The sequence below is a fragment of the Epinephelus lanceolatus genome, chromosome 2, assembly GCF_041903045.1.
Source record: "Epinephelus lanceolatus isolate andai-2023 chromosome 2, ASM4190304v1, whole genome shotgun sequence".
Taxonomy (NCBI): Eukaryota; Metazoa; Chordata; class Actinopteri; order Perciformes; family Serranidae; genus Epinephelus; species Epinephelus lanceolatus.
Genome location: NC_135735.1, coordinates 32,574,561 through 32,598,219, shown reverse-complemented (window position 1 = coordinate 32,598,219; position 23,659 = coordinate 32,574,561). Strand labels below are relative to the sequence as shown.

Sequence of the window (23,659 nt, the reverse complement as noted above, 5' to 3'; positions counted from 1 at the left end):
GCTATAATCTAAGTCTTGTCAAATCAGCTCAGATGCCTCAATCCAAACTGTAAGTGGCCTAACAATCATGTGTTTCCACACAGCTACATTAGAATAAGTGTCCAACTAATGATAGATCCCACCACACTTACAAAAACGTAATAACTGTTTACAGTCACAAGAAACGCAGAAGGCAACCACTGCCTTCATCCCAGTGAAACCACTCCATGTCTTACAGCCCAGCAACAATTTACTGTGCAAGGAGGAGATTCTGTTCTGACATTCTCATTCGCATAGATTTGTCCAACATCCCCAACATCTGTTGTCAAGTTGTCAACACTAAATGCCAAAAAAAAGATTTTTTTTCCCACAAAATCTGGAGGACAAAACTCTAAGCAACAGAACACACTGCTGGACCTATGTTTGAGCACCACGTACTTTGAATTGCCTTCACTTCTATAGGCAAAAACATGGCTGTGCTGTGGACCTCACCCAGTTTATATAGGAAGTGGAAACAAATGAATTGTACACTGCATATGCTGGGGCGAAGCTCTAAGGTCAGATACTGTATGTGGATGACATTTAGGTGGAAATGAAATGTGTGAGGCAACTTGGATAAGTGGTGACATGTTTTGAACTCTACATTGACAGTCTACTGGGTAGTTTTATTTTTGTGTAATGGAGCAAAAGAATAGCAGCAAGGAGGATGGAAGAGAGAACGTCAGATGGAGGTACTGATGAAAAGGCGTTGGAGAGAGGTTGTAAGTTGAGAAACTTTAATTAAAAGTATACACATCACTGCCAATTAATGTTTTGTTTGAATCCTAAAAAAATGTAGGTACTCTGGAAACATGACGTAAAAATCAATTGTCCTGGATGCTGAAAAACAAGCTGGAGAGAATGACACTGTTCGAGCCAGAAGGAAGTGATCCAAATAGTCTCTCTCTCTCTCTCTCTTCCCTCTCTCTCTCTCTCTCTCGGGTCTCTAAGGTGTGAGAGAACCATTCATCTTCTTAACGATCCTCAGCCAGCTCCTAATTGGAACATTAACCAACCACCAGTCTCTTAAACAAATATGCAAGCAGGGGGCACCGAATCTGTGTGTTATATGCTGTATGTATGTGTGTATGTGTGTGCGTGTGTGCACATACAGTATGGTTGTGCATGTAGATGAATGTTTGCGTGTGTGCACAAACTGTCATTCTGTTGTGTGTGTGTGTGTGTGTGTGTGTATCTTTGAGCTAATGTTCTTTAAACCTTGAAATAAGCAGCAGCCTGGCAGTAATTAACTTCTTACTCTGTCACAAGAGAGGCGTGACTAGGGAAAGTGTACTGTTTATGTGGGCAAACAGAGAAGTTACGTAAATAAGCTGTTGAAAGCAAACTGTCGATCCAGTTATAAACATTCATTTCAATTAACCTTTCACCATCTATAAATCCTCAAATAAAAACTTTGACATTGTGGTTTCCAACATGCATGAGACCGGTTTAATAAAACATGGCCAAAGCCAAATGTGTCAGTTCAAAAGTGTGTGTGAATCTAAATCTGTCAGAAATGTCAAAACCAATTTTAGGCTACGCTTTGTTTTGCTATAGTTCAACATCATGGGAAATACACTTATCTACTTCTTTGCTCAGAGAAGACAAGATCTGTTCATTCAATATTAACCCAGAGCCAGCAGCTAATTAACTTAGCCTAGCATGAAGTAGGACTGGGCCATACATCACATATCAAGATATTTTTGACCAAATACCTCAATTTCAATTTTGCAAAGACATCGAGGGGTTGACTTGTTGTTGACTTTGGATAAATAATCAGTTATGTGGACACAACAACTAAGAACAGGCAAATAAGAAAACAGCTACAACAGGTAAGCCAAAAAAATAGATAGCTTGACTGTAATGTAGCCTTTAAAACCAGCAAAAGACAACATGTATGGTAAACAAAATCTAAGACAATATCACGTCTCATATCATGCTATGGATATAATGTTGATATATTGCCCAGCCCTAGCATGGAGACAGGAAAACCTCTTGTCATTACTAAGAGGTTGGCAAGCAACCAGCAGAGCCTCCAGGAAATCAGTCTGCCGGGCCAAGAAATAGTCCTGCATATATCTCCTCATTAAAACATTACTTGCCATTTTTCGTGCAGAGAATCAAGATTTAGTGTTAATAAGCTGTGCTTGTGGGCAGATTTTTGTTACTTTCAGACAAACCCAGGCTAGCTATTCCCTTGTTTCCAGTGTTTATACTAAGCTAAGCTAATGAGATACAATTATTTAACCATTCTTTTGTGAGGTTGTCTATAGATTGGATCATGCTGCATGAAAAAGAATGTACTCATAATGCGAGTGGAATAGCCACATAAAAGAGTCACATGCATCACGTTAGATTTGAAAGGACATGGGCGGCTCTGTAGTTATATAATGGAGAGAAACACTGGCTAATGCTGGTGTAGCCCACTTTCACCTGTTCAGCCCACTCTCTCATTCTACCTCCACATATCTGAGCCTCGTTGTCTGCTTCCTCACTCACCACCCATTCTCTCTCTCTCTCCTCCTATCTCTGCTGCACCCTCACCATCACCACCTACACACACACACACACACACACACACACACAGGACAGGAGGAAAGAGGACTCTGATAAGCAGTCTATTGATTGGACTGAGGTAAAGCAGAGTGTGTTGGTAAGAGTGTCAGAGAGGCAGAGGAGAAGGCACAGCTCTATCAGGGCTACTTGTCTGTGGAATCGTGAGTGGGGAGGACAGCGGAGATAAACAGCCACACACAGAGACAGAAGTACACGTGCACTGCCACACTTGAACTCAGATGAGTTATGCCGTCTTTCTTTAGATAATTAGAAGTCGGCCCATACTGGATCCCTCCTCCCTCTGTCCCTCGTCTGCACCTAAATAGGGTTCATGTCCTGTTTGTCTCTGCTTCTAGTGCTGGTTAGCCTCAGAGCCAAAGCTATGCTAAACTGTGCACTGAGAATTATAGTCTGGCTTCTGACACCAAACAACAACGACAAGCCAAATCATGTTAATCCAAGTTCTGGGTATATAACTAATTCAGGTGCATAAGAAAAGGGACAAATCTAACCTTAACCTTGCTAGACAACAAGCCAACAGAATGTTTTCTCAAAAAGAAGAATCTAAACCTTAAGAAAAAGGAGGAAAGACACTTTTCAAACAGCAAACACAGCCAATTTGTCACATAGGCACCCCATCCCTCTTTCCAAACAGACCTGTAAAACATCCATACAGCAAACTAATTAAAAGTCTTAAAACAACATACAAGAAGTACAACATTTAAATAACCTGAAACTCTTAATTTGCTTTCCATCACTCTGAAGTAAAAAATAATCCAGTGATTCCAAGTAAGCTTGCCAGTGGCACTCTGCAAACCTGAGCCAGTCTAAAATACCACCCAATGCCAAGCAAAACTAATTAAATGTTGTTTATTGTTGCTGCCAGCAAGCCCAAAGAGAAGCACATTAAGGTGAACAAGAAAACACATCACATGGGGAGGTCTTTATTTTCCAGTCTATCTCCCACCTAAAATGCAAACTAGTCAAACAGCATTGTGCTTTCTGTCCTCGCTTTGCAAAATCCTGAAAAGATACTTTGGCCTGTTTTGTGTTCACATGGCCTCGTGATTATAAAACAGCTAAGGTATGTGGGTCGGAAAAGAGCAACATTTCAACAGCATTTCTAAAAATTTCTTTGTGTCAAAGTACCTAAATGCTCTCAACATATACAGCCCTTTCAACACTTTGTAGTATACTTTGGAGTACATTAAAACTAGTTAGAGTACTTCAGCATAAAGCACTACCGCTTGCATTCTCTCACCACCTCTGAACATTAACAAGTTGATGGCCTCTTCTGCAGCTCTCTGTTCAAGCCTTTTTTACCTCCCTTCCGTGCCTCCTCATACTTGTTTGCTTGCACTTCCTTTCTTGTCGCACTTCATTTTTCTCAGTCCGTCTCTTTTTCCTACATTCCTCTTTGCTCTCTCTCTCTTCATTAGGGCCCCCTTTTTTCCTTCCAAGGCTGGCCCACCCCCATCCTCCCCTCTCTCCTCTCGTCTCATCTCTCCTCTCACTGACCCCCTCTGTCTTATCCTCATCTTGTCTCTTTTCGTCATTAAGAGTCACACTGTGTCTCCCTGGCAGGAGTGTGAGCTCTGCCAAGGTAAGGCAATTAAAGTGACAACAGATTGGAACAGACTGGGAGAACAACAGAGTAAATTGAGGGAGGGCTTGTAGCAGAGCTGGGCGTTAACTGGTAACAGAGTGTGCTAATCGTAAGCAAGCGCTGTGTGACTGATGTGGCATTGTCTTGTCTCATTGTTGTGCTGTGAAACACCTACAAGACTCTGAGCAAAATGCACAATGCGAGTGCTGTAGCATTCACTATACATTACACATGTCTGCACTTTGAAGTGTAAAGTGCTGAAATGTGTTGTAAGAGATCATAGAGAGTACTCAGAAGGAGCAAGGAAAGTAAAAACACTGTGCTGATCGTATACCAGAGGTATACCAGCCATACATTTAAGTAATAGGTAACCAGCAGTTTGAAAAGAAAGTTGTAATATTCTCTAAATTTTGAGGCCCCAATAACTGACTTTTCAACACGAGGTGGGATATGAACATCAGTAGTATTGGGGTGCTTTCAGAACTGGAGTTGTCTTGCTTTGGTCCGAATCAGGGACTTATTTTGTTACAAAGTTGCATGATTGCCTAGAGTTGGTTCGTGTTCTCACGGCAGCATTTACAAGCCGGCCAGATAAAATGCCTTGTGCGAGAAAGCTGCTCTTAATTGGTCTAAATTTCCATCCAAAATCCAGGAAGTAAACAAAACAGAGAAGAGTACACTTGCAAGATAAATGCAAAACTTTCTAATGTCACAGTGGAGGGACAACTACATGGGTTGGTTTTAGCGATGGTCATCGTGTAGGGGAGACCGGGGATGGTTGTAACAAAGGGATAGTTGTAACACTCTCAGTTTGGCCAATTAGAAACAAGCTGTGGTGACATCATCAACATAGCCCATTCCCATTTACAACTGGAGCTCACTGGTGAAGCCGCATGTCTCTGAGTCCAAATTTGTCTGTTCTAGAGCCAAAAAACAGTTTTTCAGGTGAGAAACAAAACATTTTCATCACAGTTGTTTTTTTGCATAGTGTCCATTGTGTTGTATGTACAATTGTTTCACTTAGACAGGTTCAAGTAGTAGTTTCTCTAGTTTAATTTGATGTGTTTCATTAGTGCTAGCTTTGAAGCTAAATGCTAAAAACGGTTAGCTCTTTCATGGCTGCTAGGCATGGGGAGGGTTGTAACTCTTCGAAAGTGTTTATTGTTCAACTGTTAAAATGCTGTTCAAACGTCAACTTCATTCAGGCTACAATGCACACACACACACACACACACACAGGTTAATACTTTATTATTCTTGATTTTATTTATTTTATGTTATATATCTTTATTTATTTTATTGTACTTATTTTTGTATTTATGTTATACATTTCTATTTATTTTAATATTATAATTATTGTATGCTTACAATACAGCCTATTATGAATCTTTTTTAAGCACAATAATTTAATTGTTATATCCATCCCCAGCTAGTGTTACAACTCACCCCGGTACTGGGGTACGTTGTAACAATATACCTCTCTGTATTTGACATTAATTTCCATAATCTGTGATGGTGTAGTAGAGGTCAAAGTGTGTGTTATTTATAGCAGACAAATATGGGTACCACGTATCAAAATTTAAGAGCTTTAAAAAACACCCACTGAGTTACACTTGCTCAAACAAAAAGTGTTACAATCATCCCCGGTCTCCCCTACTTTAGGCATCCTTATGTACATGATTAAACCATACAAAATCACTTGTCACCCAAAGCTGCATGTGCATGCGGTGCAGTTGCTGAGTGCCCTCCAACTTTCTTTTAATTCTATTTATTATAACGTAATAACATAAATTTAAATAAAAAAAGAGAGAAAAACAATGCTTCCAGTATACTTACGCGTTGCAGGAAGTTACAAATACCTTGCTCCTTCTGTGAACTAACACTGGATGTGCTCTATTTGTGTTAGCACATCAGGTGGGCTCAATCAGTGTGTCATATAGAAGATGTAATCAGCAGCAGTAACACAGGGTCCCCTGCTGAATATCCTTATTGTGAGCAAGTGTTGACATTCATGTCATGTATTGCAACCAATGGGTAAAATCAAACATAATAACCCGAGGAAAATAACATTTACAGAGTGTTTTTGGTTGAAAAAAAGTGTTACAATCATCCCCGGTCTCCCCTACTACATTGCTTGCATTGTTCATTTTAGGGCACTGAGTGTGCATATTGAGGCAGTACAGGAGGAGACACACATTAATAATCCTCTGGAACTATAACATGCTCATGTTTAAACCAAACAATGCATTGTGCAACTGCTGTTGGTTCAGATTGAGGTCTGAACATGTTCTCACCACAAACAAACCGCACTAGAGTTCGTTTATAGCCAAACTGAGACCACCTCTTCAAGAAGGTCTTGGTCCGGTTGTTTTGGTGGGTACCCGACGATTGCTGCATTCACACTATCCCAAACGAACCGCCCTTAGGGGGCAAACGAAACTTGAGTTTGACTGAACCTAACCAAACAGTGCAGGTGTGAAAGCACCCTTAGTTCATCAGGTGTTAGTGACAAAGGAAATGGTGGTGGACCATCCCTGCCATCTGTATACAAAGTCATTTATTTCATGGTCAGTTTCATAGAGTTTTCACATATACTGCTCAGCATGCATTGACTGTAGGCAATCTAGCTATGATATACTTCCAGTAATAAAATAAAAGACATGAAAAATGAAGACATAAATCTGAATGTATCCTAATCAATCTAAATGCTTTCATGTGTGTTTCTGGTTCTGTGTGCTTCTGTGGTTGTATTTCCAAACTTATGCCAATCTATGTCAATGTTAATAGTCAGACTAAATAGTATCAGTGCCTGCCTGTGGGTGAGAAGGTTATATTCAACCTTTCACTGTGTTTGATTTATAACTGAATACTGATTAGGCACTTCACACTCTAATCAGTGCTGCAGTCAAGTGAGAAAAGCAAACAAACCCGGGACAAGGGTTCAACCAGTGGTCGGAAATAAGGCAGGCATGCAGCTCTGAGAGACTGTAACTAAATGCTTAAATCAGCATGCTCACGTACAAACAATTAATAAGTGAATTTCCCCAGTGTGGGATAAATAAAGATTATCTTATGAATGATCAGTGTTGGGGTTGTTACTTTTAAAATGTAATTTATCAGTTATTACTTGTTACTTTTTCTAAAGCTATGGAATTACTTCTTCCAGAAATTACGATGTGTGCATCGATGTTAATGAAGCAATATAGCCTGCAAATAATTTTTTCCTGGCATTTTCTGTGACCGGTATTTTCCCAAAGCTCTGCCTGAAACATGGAGAGTCACTCATGGAGCAACATTTCATACACAACATATCCAGCCACAAGCTTCATTATCATTATCTCTTTGTAGCCTGCAGTTGTCCAAGAGTAAAAACTTGTTTTGGTTGTTTAGCCAGTGTAGGGCTAAAGCCAACCTCTGCAGCTGAGGAGGGCTCATCTGTGGTGGGGTGTACTTCCTGGAGCTACACATTGTTGTGCTGTCAGTTGTAGTAGGTTTTTCAGACCAGAGGTTTGAGGATGTGTTTTTTGTACAGGAAAGAGTTTTAGTAGCACTACCTGCAGCAATAGTGTCCTTGTCATCTTTCCTCCCGACAAAATCAAAATAATGGGACTATTTTCGGCTGTTAAGGTTAGCGTTTCCATCTTCAAAACGAGCTTGCTGCTTTAAAACGTGCCTGTGCAGCACAACAATTATGAAGATGAATCCGCCAATGTGATTGTTGCATTTCAAGTCAGTAGTGATGTGAGAACAAAAGTAACCTTGTAATGAGTTGTTTGGTTTTGGGGTAATTGTAATATATAGCTGAAATTTTATTAGTAATTAGTTACAGTACTTGTAAATGGAAGAAGTTATATTACTACCCAACATTGTCAGCGATAATGCTAGCATGCTGATATTTGGCAGGTATAATATTTACCACCGTGTTTCACGTGCTTGTTTAGCGTGTTAGCATGCTAACATTTGCTAATTAGCATTGGACACAAAGCACAGCTAAGGCTGATTTAAAGGATATATAGTATGGGCATATTGGGTATATGTGCCAATCCAAAAATAAAAAAAATGTATCACAGCATCAGTGAAATCTGACCTGATGGTGGCACTACAGGAAAAGTCAAAAGATCACCAGCTACCATAATGTAGTAGCCTGAGTGTCAGACTGAAGCTCCCAGAACCTTCAGTCTGACATCGCCTCAATTGAAGGCGATTTACAAGGGGGAGGGAATTTGATTTTTTCCTAACCAATCAGTAGAGATCAACGACTCACCCAGAATCTGACGTCATTAGTATCCATGCCTCGGGGGTGCCGAAAACAAGCGAGCATTGCCCGTTTAAAATGTCTCCGTCGTCGTGCACGCCCAGCCATTAAATCCAGTTTAGCAGCTTCCTTAATTTGGTCCTCCATTAACGCGAGTAGTGGCGAAATACCTCAATAGCATCGTCAATGTGGTCTGTAGGATCTGTAGCGGTCGCCATTGTTGCTATCCTCACCAGTTACCCACTGGCGGACAACTTGACATCAGCGTGGCGCTGATTGGCTAATCGTTAGACCCGCCCCCAACCCCTGCGTTCATTGGTCCTTCCATCTTTTCGACGAGATAAATCGCAAATTCATTGCAGTATGCCAGACCAGAGATGCAAGCCTACTCAGCTGAGTGGGTGGGGTGTATGGTCTGGAACCAGGCTAATAATGTAGTGAACTTGAATGTCGGTTGTAAATTTTATAACAATCTATCTCATAGTTGTCCTAATAATCACTCTGAAGCACAAATGTCAACGTCACGGTGGTAGTGGAAATAGAGCTTAGATTCTCTGCCCGAGCCCGAGCCCGAGCCCGAGCCCGGCCCAAGCCAGGGGGGGTTAGAGATAAGTGGGAGGGAGAGCAGCTTTCCGGGCCTCCAAAAAATATGCCCTATTCATTCAGTGTTTACCCAACACGCTCAATACATGGACATGCAATGACAAATTGTCATTAAATTATTAAGTTATAAAAAACGATGAAAATATGGACTTACCCATGTTTAAAATGACCTGTTGAAGTGAAAAAACGAGTACTGATGGGAACAGACGAGTGGAGTCGATGTTTAACCGACGTGGAGAGCGCAGGAGAAATGCGCTGCCTGTGTGGACAGTCAAGCTTCCGCGGCACTAACGCGCTCGGTGTGTCCTTAGCGTTAATTATAACAGCCAACTTGTTGAAAAATGTCGGGTTTAAATTGGGCTTGGGCCCATAATTACAGTTAATTGAATGGGCTGGGCCGGTCCCGGACATAACGTGCACAGGCTCAGGCCGGGTCGGGCTGGATTTTTTGGGCCCGATCTAAGCTCTAAGTGGAGATGATCAGATATTAGAGTTTATCATGAATGCACACGATTTCATAGCAATCCATCTGATTGTTGTTGAGAAAATCGAGTCGAAATAATTCAGTTCACCAAACTGGTGGACATTCGGATTTGCTGTCATTTATACAGTTCAGTATATGTAATCATTACATATGTATCTGGGTATGCAAACACACATGCACACACAAACATTGTTCTTTAACACACTGAATCATTAGGAGACAGAGGTCCGAATGTAACAAATGTTACAGTGAAAACAATCAACACTGTGCATGTGTGTGTGCGTGTGTGTAAATAAATGTGGGTGTGCCTTCATGTATTTGTAACTCTAGTTTTTTTGTGGAAATCTAGTGTGTGTGTGTGTGTGGGGGGGGGGGGGGTGTAAGTGTGTGTGTGTGTGTGTGTGTGTGTGTGTGTGTGGTGTGTGTAGGTGTGTGTAGGTGTGTGTGTGTGGGGGTGTGTGTAAGTGTGTGTGTGTGTGTGTGTGTGTGTGTGTGTAGGTGTGTGTGTGTGTGTGTGTGTGTGTGGGTGGGTGTAAGTGTGTGTGCAGGTGTGTAGGCTACAAGATGTATGCATTCTAGCTGTGTGACAGAGCATATTATGATGAACAGCTCCCCCAAATGACTGATTGTGTCTTGCCACTGCCATAAATCACACACCCACTGCCCCCTTCAGCCACCTCCAAACACACACTGAGGCACAGGCAGAACCATACAAACAGAACTTTGGTAACACTCTGCCACCCCCTCTTTTACTCACTCGCTTTTTCTTTCAAACACACACACACACACACAAACACACACCTACATATAATGTTACATCTGACAAGCTCTACAAGCCAGGGTCAAGCAAAAAGTTCAGCTTTTGACAGGAGCCCAGCGATATGAGAACCTTGATAATATCGAGTGTCGGAATCCTCTCCACTGTATATCCATGTGTGTCATTGTGTTCCTATGAATGCTCTCGTGAGGTAGAAGACGGTATGTGTGTGTGTGTGTGTGTGTATGTTTATGAGTATTTTTTTCTCCACTGTGCTACTCACCAATATGTTTGCCCTTCATGTGGTAGTAGAAAGAGACACAATATGGGACTCTGCCAGAGCCCTTGGGGCCCCTGACTGAGGTCACATTAAAAAGCGGAGACAGCAGACGAGCCTTGTCCCCCTGCACACGTGGCCGGGATGCCTCGATGTACATGTAGTACCCTGAAACCAACAAGACAACACTCTATTGGAGTATTGAATACAACACAGAATAAATGAGATTATGATGTTGTGCAGTGTACAGTTTTCCTCACCCTCCTTGGTCCCACTGCGGTCAGTCTCGGGGCCAGTATTGGCAGATCGCTTGGGATTCTGCGTCAGGTGATTCTGTCTCGTCCAGTCAAACACATCACTTCGGTCTTGAGAGAAACCGCAGATTCTGTCATCCTCAAAACCACACACGTGATCTGGAGTAGGCGTGTGTGTGGAGAACAAACAAGAGGGGAAAACACATTAGATCAGAGACGTGTCAAGCAGGTGCCATTACAAACTATAGGTGACATGATCTACAGGTTTTTTCTCGACCCACTTTTCCCAGGAAATTAACATTGACAATATAGCTGTATAATGACCTCTGCAAAATGCACTTCAAATGTGAAGATCAGACAGCCAGGCAATTACTGACAATGTAGGAGGGAGGGTATATAATGTGAAACTTAAAGTGGATTCCACACATTATGCATATGCCGATGCATGACTCCCACATGCAGAACATTTTACAGGTAACTATGATTAGGTCAGACTGTGTCAAATGTAATAAGAGAAAAAAAAACAAACATCTTTATCAAAAGGTTTCACTGCTTCTAGATTTCATACAAAATAAATCACACAGCCTGGAGATATTGTTGAACAGGGAAAAACATGGTGGAGCACAATTATCAGGAGAAGAGCTGTTGACCTACTGAACCATGGTTTACTCTATAAGTTATATCCCAGTCTTTTTTTTTTTTCCAATATGACATTGGTTGACCCCTTACAGAAAGCAAGAAAAATCCAGCCACTAATAGTTACTGATAAAACAACATATAAAGATCTAATAAGAGTCCTTTATGTAGAGAGCAGTGGGGGCTTACGCTGGGTAAGTATGGGAGGTGTATGAAAAGAAGTTAAGAAGCATTTGTGAGAACCCCAGCAAGAAAGACATACCAGGTCTGACGATGTCAATGGGTGCGTTTACATGGACAGTTTAATTCCCTTTTCATTCAGAATAAAAAGTTCATTCCTATTAAAAGTGATCTTGTAAACACCTAATTCAGAATGGAAATGGCCAATGGGATTGGAAATTCAATCCGATGTAAGGGGCTGGAATATTCTGTTTCTAATTCAGAATGAAACAATTTCTAGCACTTGTATACACTCATTCCTTTTGTAGTTCATTCCGGTCTTTCTGCGCATGCATGTTTCCTTGCCCTTCTGGCGCGATCACGTATATAGTGTGCATAGCAACAGGCTGAGATAGAGCAGTCGGACTCGTTGCAGTCACCGGTTTCCATTCGCCACAGCACGGTCTTCTATCTCCCTTCTCCTCCTCAACGGACAAAGCATTAGCAGAACAAGGTTGTTGTCGTACTGCTGCTTCAAGAATATAAGCAAAACAAGCCCGAAAAAGGCACTAAGAACGGCGTCGTCAAGCATCTTGTTATCTGGAACGAGGACTACAGTGTTTTCTTCCGGTAAACGTAAACACGTAACATCTGCCCTGCCCCCTATCCAATCAGAAACCTTCCCTGCCCCAAACCTTGCGCAGACCCAAATAAAGGCGATTAAACTGATCTCCCGTGTAAACCCTCATTAGGAATGAATATTTCCCATGTAAACTACCTGGAAAAACTTTAATTTCCAAATGATTTCATTCAGATTTATTTCACTCTGAATGAGAAGCTATCATGTAACCGCACCCAGTGCACTGAGTTTTTCCAGAGAACTTGAATGTGAGCGCTGCGACTCATTTTCAAAGTTTGGGAGGGGATAGGTGTCCTGTATGTTGTGCATGTTATAAACTTAAATGCACAGTTCTACTTTTTCCCATCTGAGTTTCTCAACTGGCTGCTGATTCTTTCTGAATTTTCCAATTATTCTCACAACAGAGCTATGATCAGATCCAGCCTCACGTGACAAACAATCTTCTCTCGTCCATATGGAGTCAGATTTTGGCTGTCTGATATTGTTGCATATATCAGCAAGGGAAAACGTAACACAACAGAAAAACCTCTGTGAGGCAACTGTCATTATCCCTGATGCTGCAGTGTCTTGTTAAGCCAGATAGAGGGGTTCCTCCCTGTGGTGTTGTCCCCTTCATTAGCCCATCAGGAGGGCTCTGCCATTATCAGAGACTTGCCACACAAATGAAAAGCGAGGCAAGCGAGTAAAACGAAAACCATCCAAGCTGACAGATTCTGTAAAAGCTTCCTGGACACTCACACAGTCCGCTGCAAATGCATATGGCTCGCGCTACCCACGAGGACGGCTTGTGTATGCTTCTTTGTTTCAGGGAGCTAATCTATTACTATTCACACCCTGCTCCACTACATGCGCTCCTTTCAATTTGCACTGTTGTTCTCGCAGTCTGTTCCAATCTGCTGTTGTTTTAATTGCCTCACCCTGGCGGAGCCAACTGCCACTCCTGCCAGAAAAATGCTGCGTGTCTCTTAATGAAGAAAATAGACAAGATGCAATTGACTGAGAAAGAGAGAGGGATGGCAGGATGGAGTCAGGCAGAGAGCAGGAGTTAGTGTAGGAGAGTGTGACTGAGAGAGAGGGCGCTAACAGAGAGAAAAAGGGGGTATACATTTCAATATACGTTTCAATATAGTTTTAACAAGTGAGTTTCAAGTATTTTGCCCATAAACCTTTTAGCCAATCACACTGCATTAACTAGTCCCATATGCTCCAATCATAGGCACTAGGATGGCATATAAGATGTTATGGATCTGCTTCCAGCCATCAGTTGCTTTCCCTCATCCTACCGTTACCCCACTCTCCTCCCCAGCAACAAGATTTAATCAAGGCCAAGGCTGGGTCCTGACAAACTTTGCCTTGACAAACTTGTGCTGACATTGCTTGCAGCATACAAGCTAAATTAGCTTGAATCAAAATTCAACATGCCGTCCTAACTTCACCACCCTGTCATCAATCAGGTCACAACAACAAGCTTAGCACTGTGAAATGTAGAAATGTGGAAGAGCAGAGGATGGTAGTTATGAGAGCTGTCTCACCTGAAGGTCTTGGGTAGGTGTAGGCTGTAAGAAAACAATGTTGATTAGCTATTAGCTAGATATGAGCAGTCTACTTACACATGTTTTATACAATGTGCATACATGGAAATTTTTTTTGATAAAAATAGACTCACGTTCTGAGTACTGTATGATGCGACTGATGTGGTCCCCAGTGCTGTAGGTGGTGATGGGGGCCAGACGGACCTCGTAGGACAGAGGGATTCTCAGGTCCGAGATGGTGTGGGACATCAGCACTCCCTTCTCTGGCTCCTTGCCCTTGAGGTCTATTTGCTTTGACAGCAGGTTCTGCTTGTTCTGGGTTTGTAGAGGTGAACACACATAAGTGGAGAAGATGCAGACATGTTGAAATGTATACTCACAAATATGCACCAGAAAAACAGTACAAAAAAAATATCCCCAGAAAATATGACAAATCTGAGTGAGAGGCACATGGTGTTGACAGGCATACCTCCCATCTTTCCACCTTCTGTTATACCATCCCTACCCTCACCTCCATCACTTGATGTTGATATGCTCAGCTATAAAACCCCCGTAACAACACAGAGCTCCCTCTCATCACCAATCTGATGGGGCTTCACTGCGATATTAACTGCCTCGACAGTGTAACACTAGTAATACACTTTTATGCAATTTTATATAAACAGGCAAACAAAGTCGAACTCGTGTTAAAGATCTTGTTTTCCTTGGCAAAAACACCGTCTGCTCAGATGTGATTAAAGCCCCAAACCACTGATCACAGATATTTGCTTTGGGATGTGGGTGCAACAATTGTTTATCTACACACAGCCGATTAATCACTATATCATCGTATTATTTCACTTTTCAATGTTTGTTCAACTTTCCTCTCATTTCCAGATCTCGTCAAGGAAATTTGGTGAGGGCATACAGTCAGTTCTGGGTGCAAAGCCAGTCAAAATACTTTGAGTTGGATTGCATCTTGGACTATACATTTTCAGTGTAATCTTTTATGCAAAACAAAGCTAAGTATCTGTCAAAGAATCGTTTGCAATAATCTCTTCATCAGCAAAGGCCACAGTACCTCAGTCTCAATGCAGAGGTTGTGTTCTGTACTGAGATCTGCTCTCTAAAACTAAAGTTGGTCCACTCAGCAAGTTGCATGGTTTTCACACAGTGCATTATTGCCCACCTCTCCCACAACACTGACTCAATAAATATTACTGTAATAGTAGCAATTAAAGAAACATTTATTTCACTGTACAAACCAAACGACATTAAATCCCAAATGGCAATTGAGCTGGCTGTGCCTTACAGGAACAAATATGAAAATAAAACCTGGGTATGATGTTAATCCAGTCCAATTGTTGTCTTCTCATTTTTCGAAAGTTAAGTTGGTGGTGTTTATTTTTTTTTTCTTATTTTTTTTCACCACTTTTAATAGAGCTATCGCTGTGTTATTCCACCCACGGAGAGAAGGATCCATTAGCTGTGTATATACCTCTGATCCCAGCTACTTAAAGACCTGACAGTGAGCTCAATCTAATGCATTAGGTCAGCCACTCCAACATAACACCTTAGTACACCCACAGCATGCCATTATCAGGTAATGCATGCAGCAGAAGTGTGTGTAAATGTATATGTGTGTGTGTGTGTGTGTGTGTGTCTGTGTATGGTAAATGTCTACAGTACTGAGCTCTTACAATGAGAGTTGACTACAAAAGTTGCTAGATGTGAATATTGGCCAAAAATAAGCAGCATAAAAAAGTTACCTATTCCAATTTTGCAGGATAATTATGCTTCATAAAAAAAATAGTTTATATGAGTATATAACAAGGAAAAAAGGGCTCATATGTGCATGCTTGCTGTTCTGCTTCTACTCAGCTGCTCCTATCCAAAGAATAACAGTTTGGCAGTTTGGTAAGTCATAGAGGCACTGATGCATCCCATAACTTTCCCTATAATTGCCACGGTGCTGCATGCTCTGACATCGCCCCGGTGAAATCTGCTTTTCCTCCTGTCCTCTGACACTCAAGTTGAGGTGTGCTATTCCCATTGGATGTCTACTCACCACCACAAATTCCAGCTCAGCTAGACTGAGCCGATCGTGTCTATTGACAAGACCATGGTGCCTCCTGCCCAGGCTGCAGAGAATTTGGTCTGACTGCAATTATTGTGTGAGTCCCATATGGCAGCCACAGCACGCGATCCCTGTAAGTTTGTGCTGGGCAACATACTTGGAATCAAATCCTCCCTTCCTCACCAGGCCCTGTGCCACTAATGGCTGTTAAGTCTTTTTTTTTCAGTGCCAGTGTGGCTGTTTCCATTTTTCAGTTTCTCCAAATTTTCACCCCCTCGTGCCAGTCATGGAGCATCCCTCTCACGCCTTGCACAACAGCAGGTACCTGTCAATGAAGGCAAAATGATCTTTCTCTAAACATAAACCACATCGCCCCCCAAAAAATAATATGTCCTCTTCTCTAATTCATGTTAATTTGTCAAAAAAAAACCCCAAAACAACAACCCTCCCATCTGCTCTTTAACTACCATATTTCCCCCAGCAAAATCTTCCTTTATGGTGCTGCTGCGAGCAGCTGTTGCATTACGAGACACAGGACTGCCTTTGCTTGTGCTATAGTTGCAGTGACGTAGAATTTTTTTGGTTAATTGACCATTGTACCCACCAAATTATCACCTTGGTTAGCAGCAGCAGCAGCAGCAGCAGCTAACTAGGAATTCAGAAAAAAGAGACTTAACAAAGGACTTGGTAGCAGGATGTTGTATAACAGGATACTGCATCTTTCAATGAAAAGGCAGCAAAGCGACCTTTTAGTTTAAGAGACCATCACATCAAGGAAAGGTCACAGGTTTCGATTTCTCTAACAGCGATGTGTCTTGTTAAAGTTTTCATGAGTAAGGTCCTGGACCCCGAGTTTCTAAATTGCTCTGAGAGCCTGATAGTGTCATCAGGTAAATGTGTGGTATTAGTGCCAAATGGAGCTTTTGTACAAATAACAATTTGGATGGTGATCACAGGTCATTGTGAATTTCGTCTGTGTCTGTGACTGAAGGCAAAAGGAGATGGAGGGGATAGCTGTTTTTGAGATAAAATAAAGCAAGTAAAAAGTAAATCACAAGCTTTCCATCCAAATCTGGGAGCCCACGTTGAATGTGATGAATATCGTGAAAACTGTTGTATCCACTGGTGGACGACGCTATCGGATCTGTTACTTAAGTAAAAACATCAGTGCAATAATGTAAAATACAAGTCAAAGTACTTGTTCTGCAGCAATATGTCACCTGAGAGGGATACGTTATTGCAAGCTGAGGGGCAGAAGCCAACGAGTAAGGAACCTGTTAGTGTGATTTTGTATCCTAAATTGAATTATTTACTTTATTTACAATGAATCAATTTTAACTATTCATATTTTATATTGACTCTTAGATATTCCATGTACCTCTTTATGTCTGTATCCACTGTCTTACTCTAAACTGTGTCCAAAGCTTGTCTGTCCATGTATGGTGAAACAATAGTTTTAGGGAGTTAGGAAATCTGATTTCCATCAGTCTTAAGATTATCATAAAAGAATTTGTTCCCTGTACTGCTGTCTGAACTTCCTAAATTTTATCTGGCATGGAACTGCAGGGCCGTACACATGCCATGTGTTTTTTGCGAATAGAATGGAGCAGTTCTTTTGGTACCAGTCAAAACATTTGTCTGTAGAAACGCAAAAATAGCTGCTCTAATGTGCAACAAACTGACTGAACTTAAGCATAGTGTTTGGTGGGAACAAGCCATAAACACTGCCTACACGCACACACTCAAATGTCTTTGTGTCTGCGCTTACACCATCAATCCGACATATGCAAAAGGATTTCTGTGTTCCTTTGCCGATTTCCTGATGTACCATTTACACTTTGATTTGTCCACACGTGTGAATGAATGCACCTTTAATATGAGTCTTTATGTTGCCTGAATAATTTAATCTTCCTCGGACCTACGTTTCAATTATCAGTCTTTCAGACCCCGCGGTTTTGACATCAAGCTGTATTTTCGAAGATGATACTATCTTTTTTTATATATAAAATCTTAATCTGTTAAGTATCTTGTAACTATATCTGCCATTATTTTTCTGGAGCTTCTGAGTGCCTGTTACATTTATGGTGCACTGCTCAGCACTGTTATCATTGTTGACACATTCAGTAATACAGAAAGCTTCCCGTGTATCTGCACTGTTAGACATGTGTTCAGATATTTGCTCTGTTGCCACCGTAACTACACAAACACTCATACATTATAATACAGTGTTTAATATTTCGCATAGTAGCAGTTAGATAATAAAATGTATTGTGCCCTTTTAATACCCATTTACGCTCACATTCATCCATATAAACATTTACACACTGCTCATACAGCATATGCATAATTATGTGAAATATAGCAGGAGAGAAGAGTAATGCTCATGTAATATGTATGGAGTGTGTGTTAGCAGGGAGAGATGAGTTCATAATGCTGAGGAGTCGGAGCTTTGGAAGAAAGCGGAGTGTGCTTTCTTCATGACTGGACACACACACACACACACACACACACACACACACACACACACACACACACACACACACACACGTGCACACTCTTGTTTTGGTCCTGGTTACAGTGTGCTGGATATAGATGATAGAAAAATGACCCAGGCTAAAAGCATGCACAAACACACACACACGTATATACACACTATGGAGCTGAAAACACACTAAATCAATGAGGTGCTGAAATGTAACTCAGAGGAGTTCAGCTTCTCCCACTGCAGGTATGAGTCTGCCTCCTTACCTCTGTCTCTGTCTAACCTTCCTCGCCAGGTCAGAGGACAAAATGTGTGTGTGTGCGAGTGTGTGCGTGTGTGCGTGTGTGTGTGTGTGTGTGTGTGTGTGTGCTAAAGTGACCGGGAGAGGGGCAGGGGGAGAAAGTTATAGAGTGTGTAGACAGAGGACCAACAGAAAAAGACTCAAAAGTGACCGCAGTGAGAGATATATTTAAAGAGGCAGAGAGGTGGATGGTTGATAAACCGATATGGAAGTCCATGTACCTCTCTTGATGTGTGTGCATGTGTGTGTGTGTGACGGCCCATGTGTGTGCCTGATACACACGCTTTTAAAAATTTCAGCCAGACAGTGTTTTCAGCTGTGTCTCCATCAGGCTGTCATCAAAGAGACAACAAGACAAAGAATGTGTGAAAAAGGGTGAGAGCGAAGGAGCAGCCATGAGACAGAAACACAGGGACAGAGTGACGTGTGTGTGTGTGTGTGTGTGTGTGTGTGTGTGTGTATGTGAGAGAAATTTGGCCCGACAGCGTGAGAGGAGGCGGCCTCTTCAAACACTAAGGAGTGTGAGGTTAATTTTTCTATTATCCTCTATTACTGGATCCCTTTCACGACTAATTCAGCAGTTCAATGATATTTACCGTGTGCATGTGAACAAGTCATCATCCGTGCATGTGTGCACTGTATCTTTATGAATGAGATACAATGAGCCTATGTGCTCTCTTTGAGGCCCTGTGTGTGAATATACGAGTATATCTGCATAGTGGGATTGGTTATGTACATAAATTATTCATACATTTGATTTAATGTACAACTCTAATTCATCATGAATATTCTTAATTTCTCATATATATGATAATGGGGATGTGTGTTTGCATGGGAGTGTGACTGTGTGTGACTGTGTCTCAGTGCAGAAAGAACCTATGATCTGAGGCCAGGTCAGCTACACTTCATAACACACACAATACACATCTCCATAGCTGCAGGCAGACGAGTGGTCGATATAGAGATGAGGTGGAAAGATTAAGAGATGGTAGGAGAAAGGTGTGAAGAGGGAGAAAAAAAAGCAATAAGGGAGGCACAATGCAGACGAAGAATACACACCGAAAAGACAGGAAGAAGTTTGGGATTAAAAGAAACACAAGTGCATGTGTGTATGTTGCATGGCTGTTCTCTGAACTGAGTGTCTCTGTGGTACATATGTGCAGAATGTGTACATTTCAATATGAGACATACTGTGTGTGTAAGGTGTATATGTCTAAGGTGTTTGTGTACATACAGATTATCGTCATTTTAAAGGTACTATACTGTAACCGACAAAATACATGGGACACAGCCGCAGCATGCCCACAGAGCGTGTCCATCATAATCAACTGAAGCTGCTACACTCACCATGGAAGCCAAGCAGGCATTGTGTAGCTCCTCTCTATATTGAGGCGGCTCATGTTCTTTTTTCTCCTGTACACGTGGCTCTGTGGCCCTCAACAGGTTGTAACTACATGTTTGTGTAAAAAATACCCAACCACAATCATTCATTCAAACTGCTTATCATATAGGCTATGATAGGATGGAGCCAGGTCTCTCGACTCTCACAGGGCTGACACATAGAGACAGACAACCATTCACACTCACATTCACATCTAGGGGCAATTTAGAGTCACCAATTAACCTGCATGTCTTTGGGAGAGCATGCAGACTCTGCACATAGGGGCTCCCCCACCCAGGGAGAGTGTGACTGTGTGTGACCCTCCACCCCAGGTTCGAACCAGTGACCCTCTTGCTGTGAGGCGACAATGCTAACCACTGCACCACCGTGCTGCCCATAATCTGTTTAAAAAGGACTCAAATGAATACCTCACTGTACCAGAGGCAATGTGATGGAGCAGAGCAACCTTGCAGGTGTTTTTACATTTCACAGTAAAATAAATCAATCAGATCAATGCATCCTGTTGTAAAATGATCTATTTAATTAATTCAGTGCTAGTTAGAAAAGTCTATATGCTTCCAAACAATAAATAACCAGCTACATTATCACTTGACAAAACTTAATATGCAAACAGTAAGCTGGCACACAACTACATGCTAGAAATGCCGAATCTGTGTAGTTGGTAAAACCCCCACGTCACATCCATGTCCCATGTATTTCGGCTGCTACACAATCGATACTAATCATACATAAAACTAGGGCTGTACTTAATAGTTCGAAGCTTTGAAGTTTCATTCATGACATTGGCATTTAAATTCCAAATCAATAGTAATGCACAGCTTTTTTTCCATTTGTATTATTATTCAATGCTTAAATAGGTATGTCTGCACAGTTGCAGTCAGGGCAAGAACTCCACAAGGGGAGCCCACAGCTGGAGTAGACTTCCTGTGTGTAACTTGTGGTGTAACAGAGAGAAGGTCCTACTGGGAATGAGGCTTACCGGCCCAGGCCCAAAGACTGGGCTGCCACAACGGAGCAACCTCCAGAACTGCATTCTCCCTGCAGTTTCCAAAGTAGCTGAAAAACTGGTGGCAGAGCAGTTCATTAAACATTTGAATAATAGTCCATACAACTTAAACCCAATGCAGTTTGGCTTCAGAAAAAAACATTCTACTGAGACGGCAATTTGTTTCTTTGTGGAAAATTTAAAGTCTAAAATTGATAGCGGTGGTGTTATAGGAGCTGTTTTTCTTGACTTGAAGAAGGCGTTTGATACTGTGAATCATCAAATTTTATTAACTAAGCTGTCTTATTTTAATTTGTCGGTAAATACATTGCAATGGATAGAATCATATATTGTGCAGAGGAAACAGTGTGTTAGAGTACACAATACTACATCTGAAACTTCTGACAATACTCTTGGTGTACCTCAAGGTTCGGTTTTGGGACCATTGTTGTTCAGTCTGTACATTAATGATCTGCCAAATAGCTGTCCGTCAAACGTAACGTTCCAGATGTATGCTGATGATGCTGTTGTGTATGTGCATGCAAAAACTAAATGCCAAGCTGCACAAGATCTATCAGCTGCTATGTCCAAAGTGTCATACTGGTTGAACCTTTCTCATCTGCATCTTAATGTGTCAAAAACTGTTTGTATGGTTTTTTCTAAAAAGGCAAATGCTGACATAACTCCTGACATTTATGTAAATGGAACAAAGCTTGAAGTTGTACAGGAGTTTAAATATCTAGGAATTATCATTGATTCACAGCTATGTTTTAAACAACAAGTAAAAAAAACTGTGAATAGAATAAAATACAACCTGTCGAATTTTAGATACATTCGAAATAACTTAACTCTTGACTCTGCAAAATTATATCTAAATGCAATGATCATGCCACATATTACCTACTGTATAACAACTTGGGCACCGGCATGCAAGTCCACATTAAAGTCTGTCGAATTTGCATACAAGCAAGCTCTAAAAGTCTTAGACAAAAAACCCAACACACACCATCATTGTAATATCTTAAAGAAACATGAATTGCTGAGTTGGGAAAATATAATAAATTATGCAGATGCTTCCTTAGTATACAAGATTCTCCATGGACTAGCTCCACCTCCACTAAAAGAATTTATAAAGACAAACTTAAATCGATCGACTAGATCAGGATCTAGGGGGGGGTGTTGCTGGTGACAAACCAGTCTTGTGACCCTGTCTGTTTACATACACTTAGTTATGTATGCAAATGTTGTGAAATAGTGTGTACATAATTACAACTATGTATGCTAACCTGTGCAATAATACCTGCACACACATGTCCGTGTGTGCAAAGTGCAAAAGGGCAATGTGCAATTTATACCAGCACTTTACAAACTTGTGAATTAGCACTTTGTAACGGGCAATGTGCAATTCTCTTCTTGTATATCTTAACACTCAAGCACTTTAGCACTAGAGCACTTTAGCACTTAAGCACTTTTACACCTAAATCCAACTTTCTATGGTCACTTAATTGCTGGTCTGTCATTAGTAACTTGGTTTATTGTTTAATGTTTTTTATTTATTTTTTTTAGTCCTACTGTACTTTCTGTTATTACTGTTTTATTGATGTATATGGCCTTGTTGTCCTGTTGTTTGTTGCTGTCCTGTTTTTATGTGTTTGGCATTAATTGCCGCAGGGACAAAAGATGGAAATTAGCCACTGGCTACAATCTTGCATATTTACCCTTGTGTGTTCATCAATATGTATTGTCCCTGTTTAAAAAAAAAAAAATAAAGTCAAGTCAAGAAAGCAGGTTAGGTAGCTGTGGTTTTCTTCCAGTTGGTGGTGATAATGCAAAACAGCGGTGATATTATCTGCTGTCCTTGTTGGCTAGTTAGCTCCCATGCTATAAACAAGCTTGTTTTGCTGGCAGACCATCTACTCAACAATCTAACTGCAACATGAATTACATTTATTCATTAATGAAAGTTGATTTAATACTTGAGACTAACTCATTCAGTCCAGTGAATGAATTTTTTTATATTGAGGATTTTGCTCAAGGATTTTTCTGTATGATGACAGTCATTCAAAGCTTCATTCTAAAATATTATTGGAACCTTCGAATCAGGATTTGAAAATTAAATATTTTGTCCACCTGCCACTGCTGTTGGTGGATTCCACAATATACCAAGCTCTCAATAAATTTTTTTTGGCTGGTGAGTGAATGAATCAAGCTGACACTTGCATATTTTACCAGCATTTGGCTGGTTGCTGGTGCCAATTTTCAAAACTGCTTTAAATATTCAGGAAAATGTCTTTAACTATTCCTTAGCTTAGTAAGCTTCAAATTCATGTGGATGAAAACTCCAAAGTATTCACCAAGGCCACGATCTGGGCAAAATTTACTCATAAAGTGATGAGGTAAAATGTTTTTTTTTATACGAAAAAAATGTTAAACAAATACTGTAGGGGCCATTAAACAAACTCCTCACTGGGAGTTCAGATGGAATGAAAGCTGAATTTTAGACACGGTGAAACTACGTATAAAGTTAGAGGAAAGATGAAGTTAGACACAAATTTTCCAGGTGAGCCACAAAGGGTGCATAGAGTTTGAGAATCTGCTTCATAAATGCATGAGATGGTAGGAAAATAACAGAAAGAACTAGAGTTTCGGTTGAGTT

General features: G+C 41.0%; 1 protein-coding gene across 2 annotated transcripts in view; it reads right to left on the bottom strand.

Moving 5' to 3' along the window:
• mdga1 (MAM domain containing glycosylphosphatidylinositol anchor 1) overlaps window positions 1-23,659 on the bottom strand; it is a 234,347-nt gene that overhangs the window by 29,596 nt on the left and 181,092 nt on the right. For both annotated transcript variants that reach the window (XM_033627130.2, XM_033627141.2), the window contains exons 12-15: window positions 13,912-14,092; window positions 13,778-13,801; window positions 10,817-10,969; window positions 10,563-10,724 (exon numbers count right to left, since the gene is read on the bottom strand). In XM_033627130.2, coding sequence (XP_033483021.1) covers window positions 10,563-10,724; window positions 10,817-10,969; window positions 13,778-13,801; window positions 13,912-14,092 — 520 coding nt within the window. The remainder of the gene's footprint in view (window positions 1-10,562; window positions 10,725-10,816; window positions 10,970-13,777; window positions 13,802-13,911; window positions 14,093-23,659) is intronic.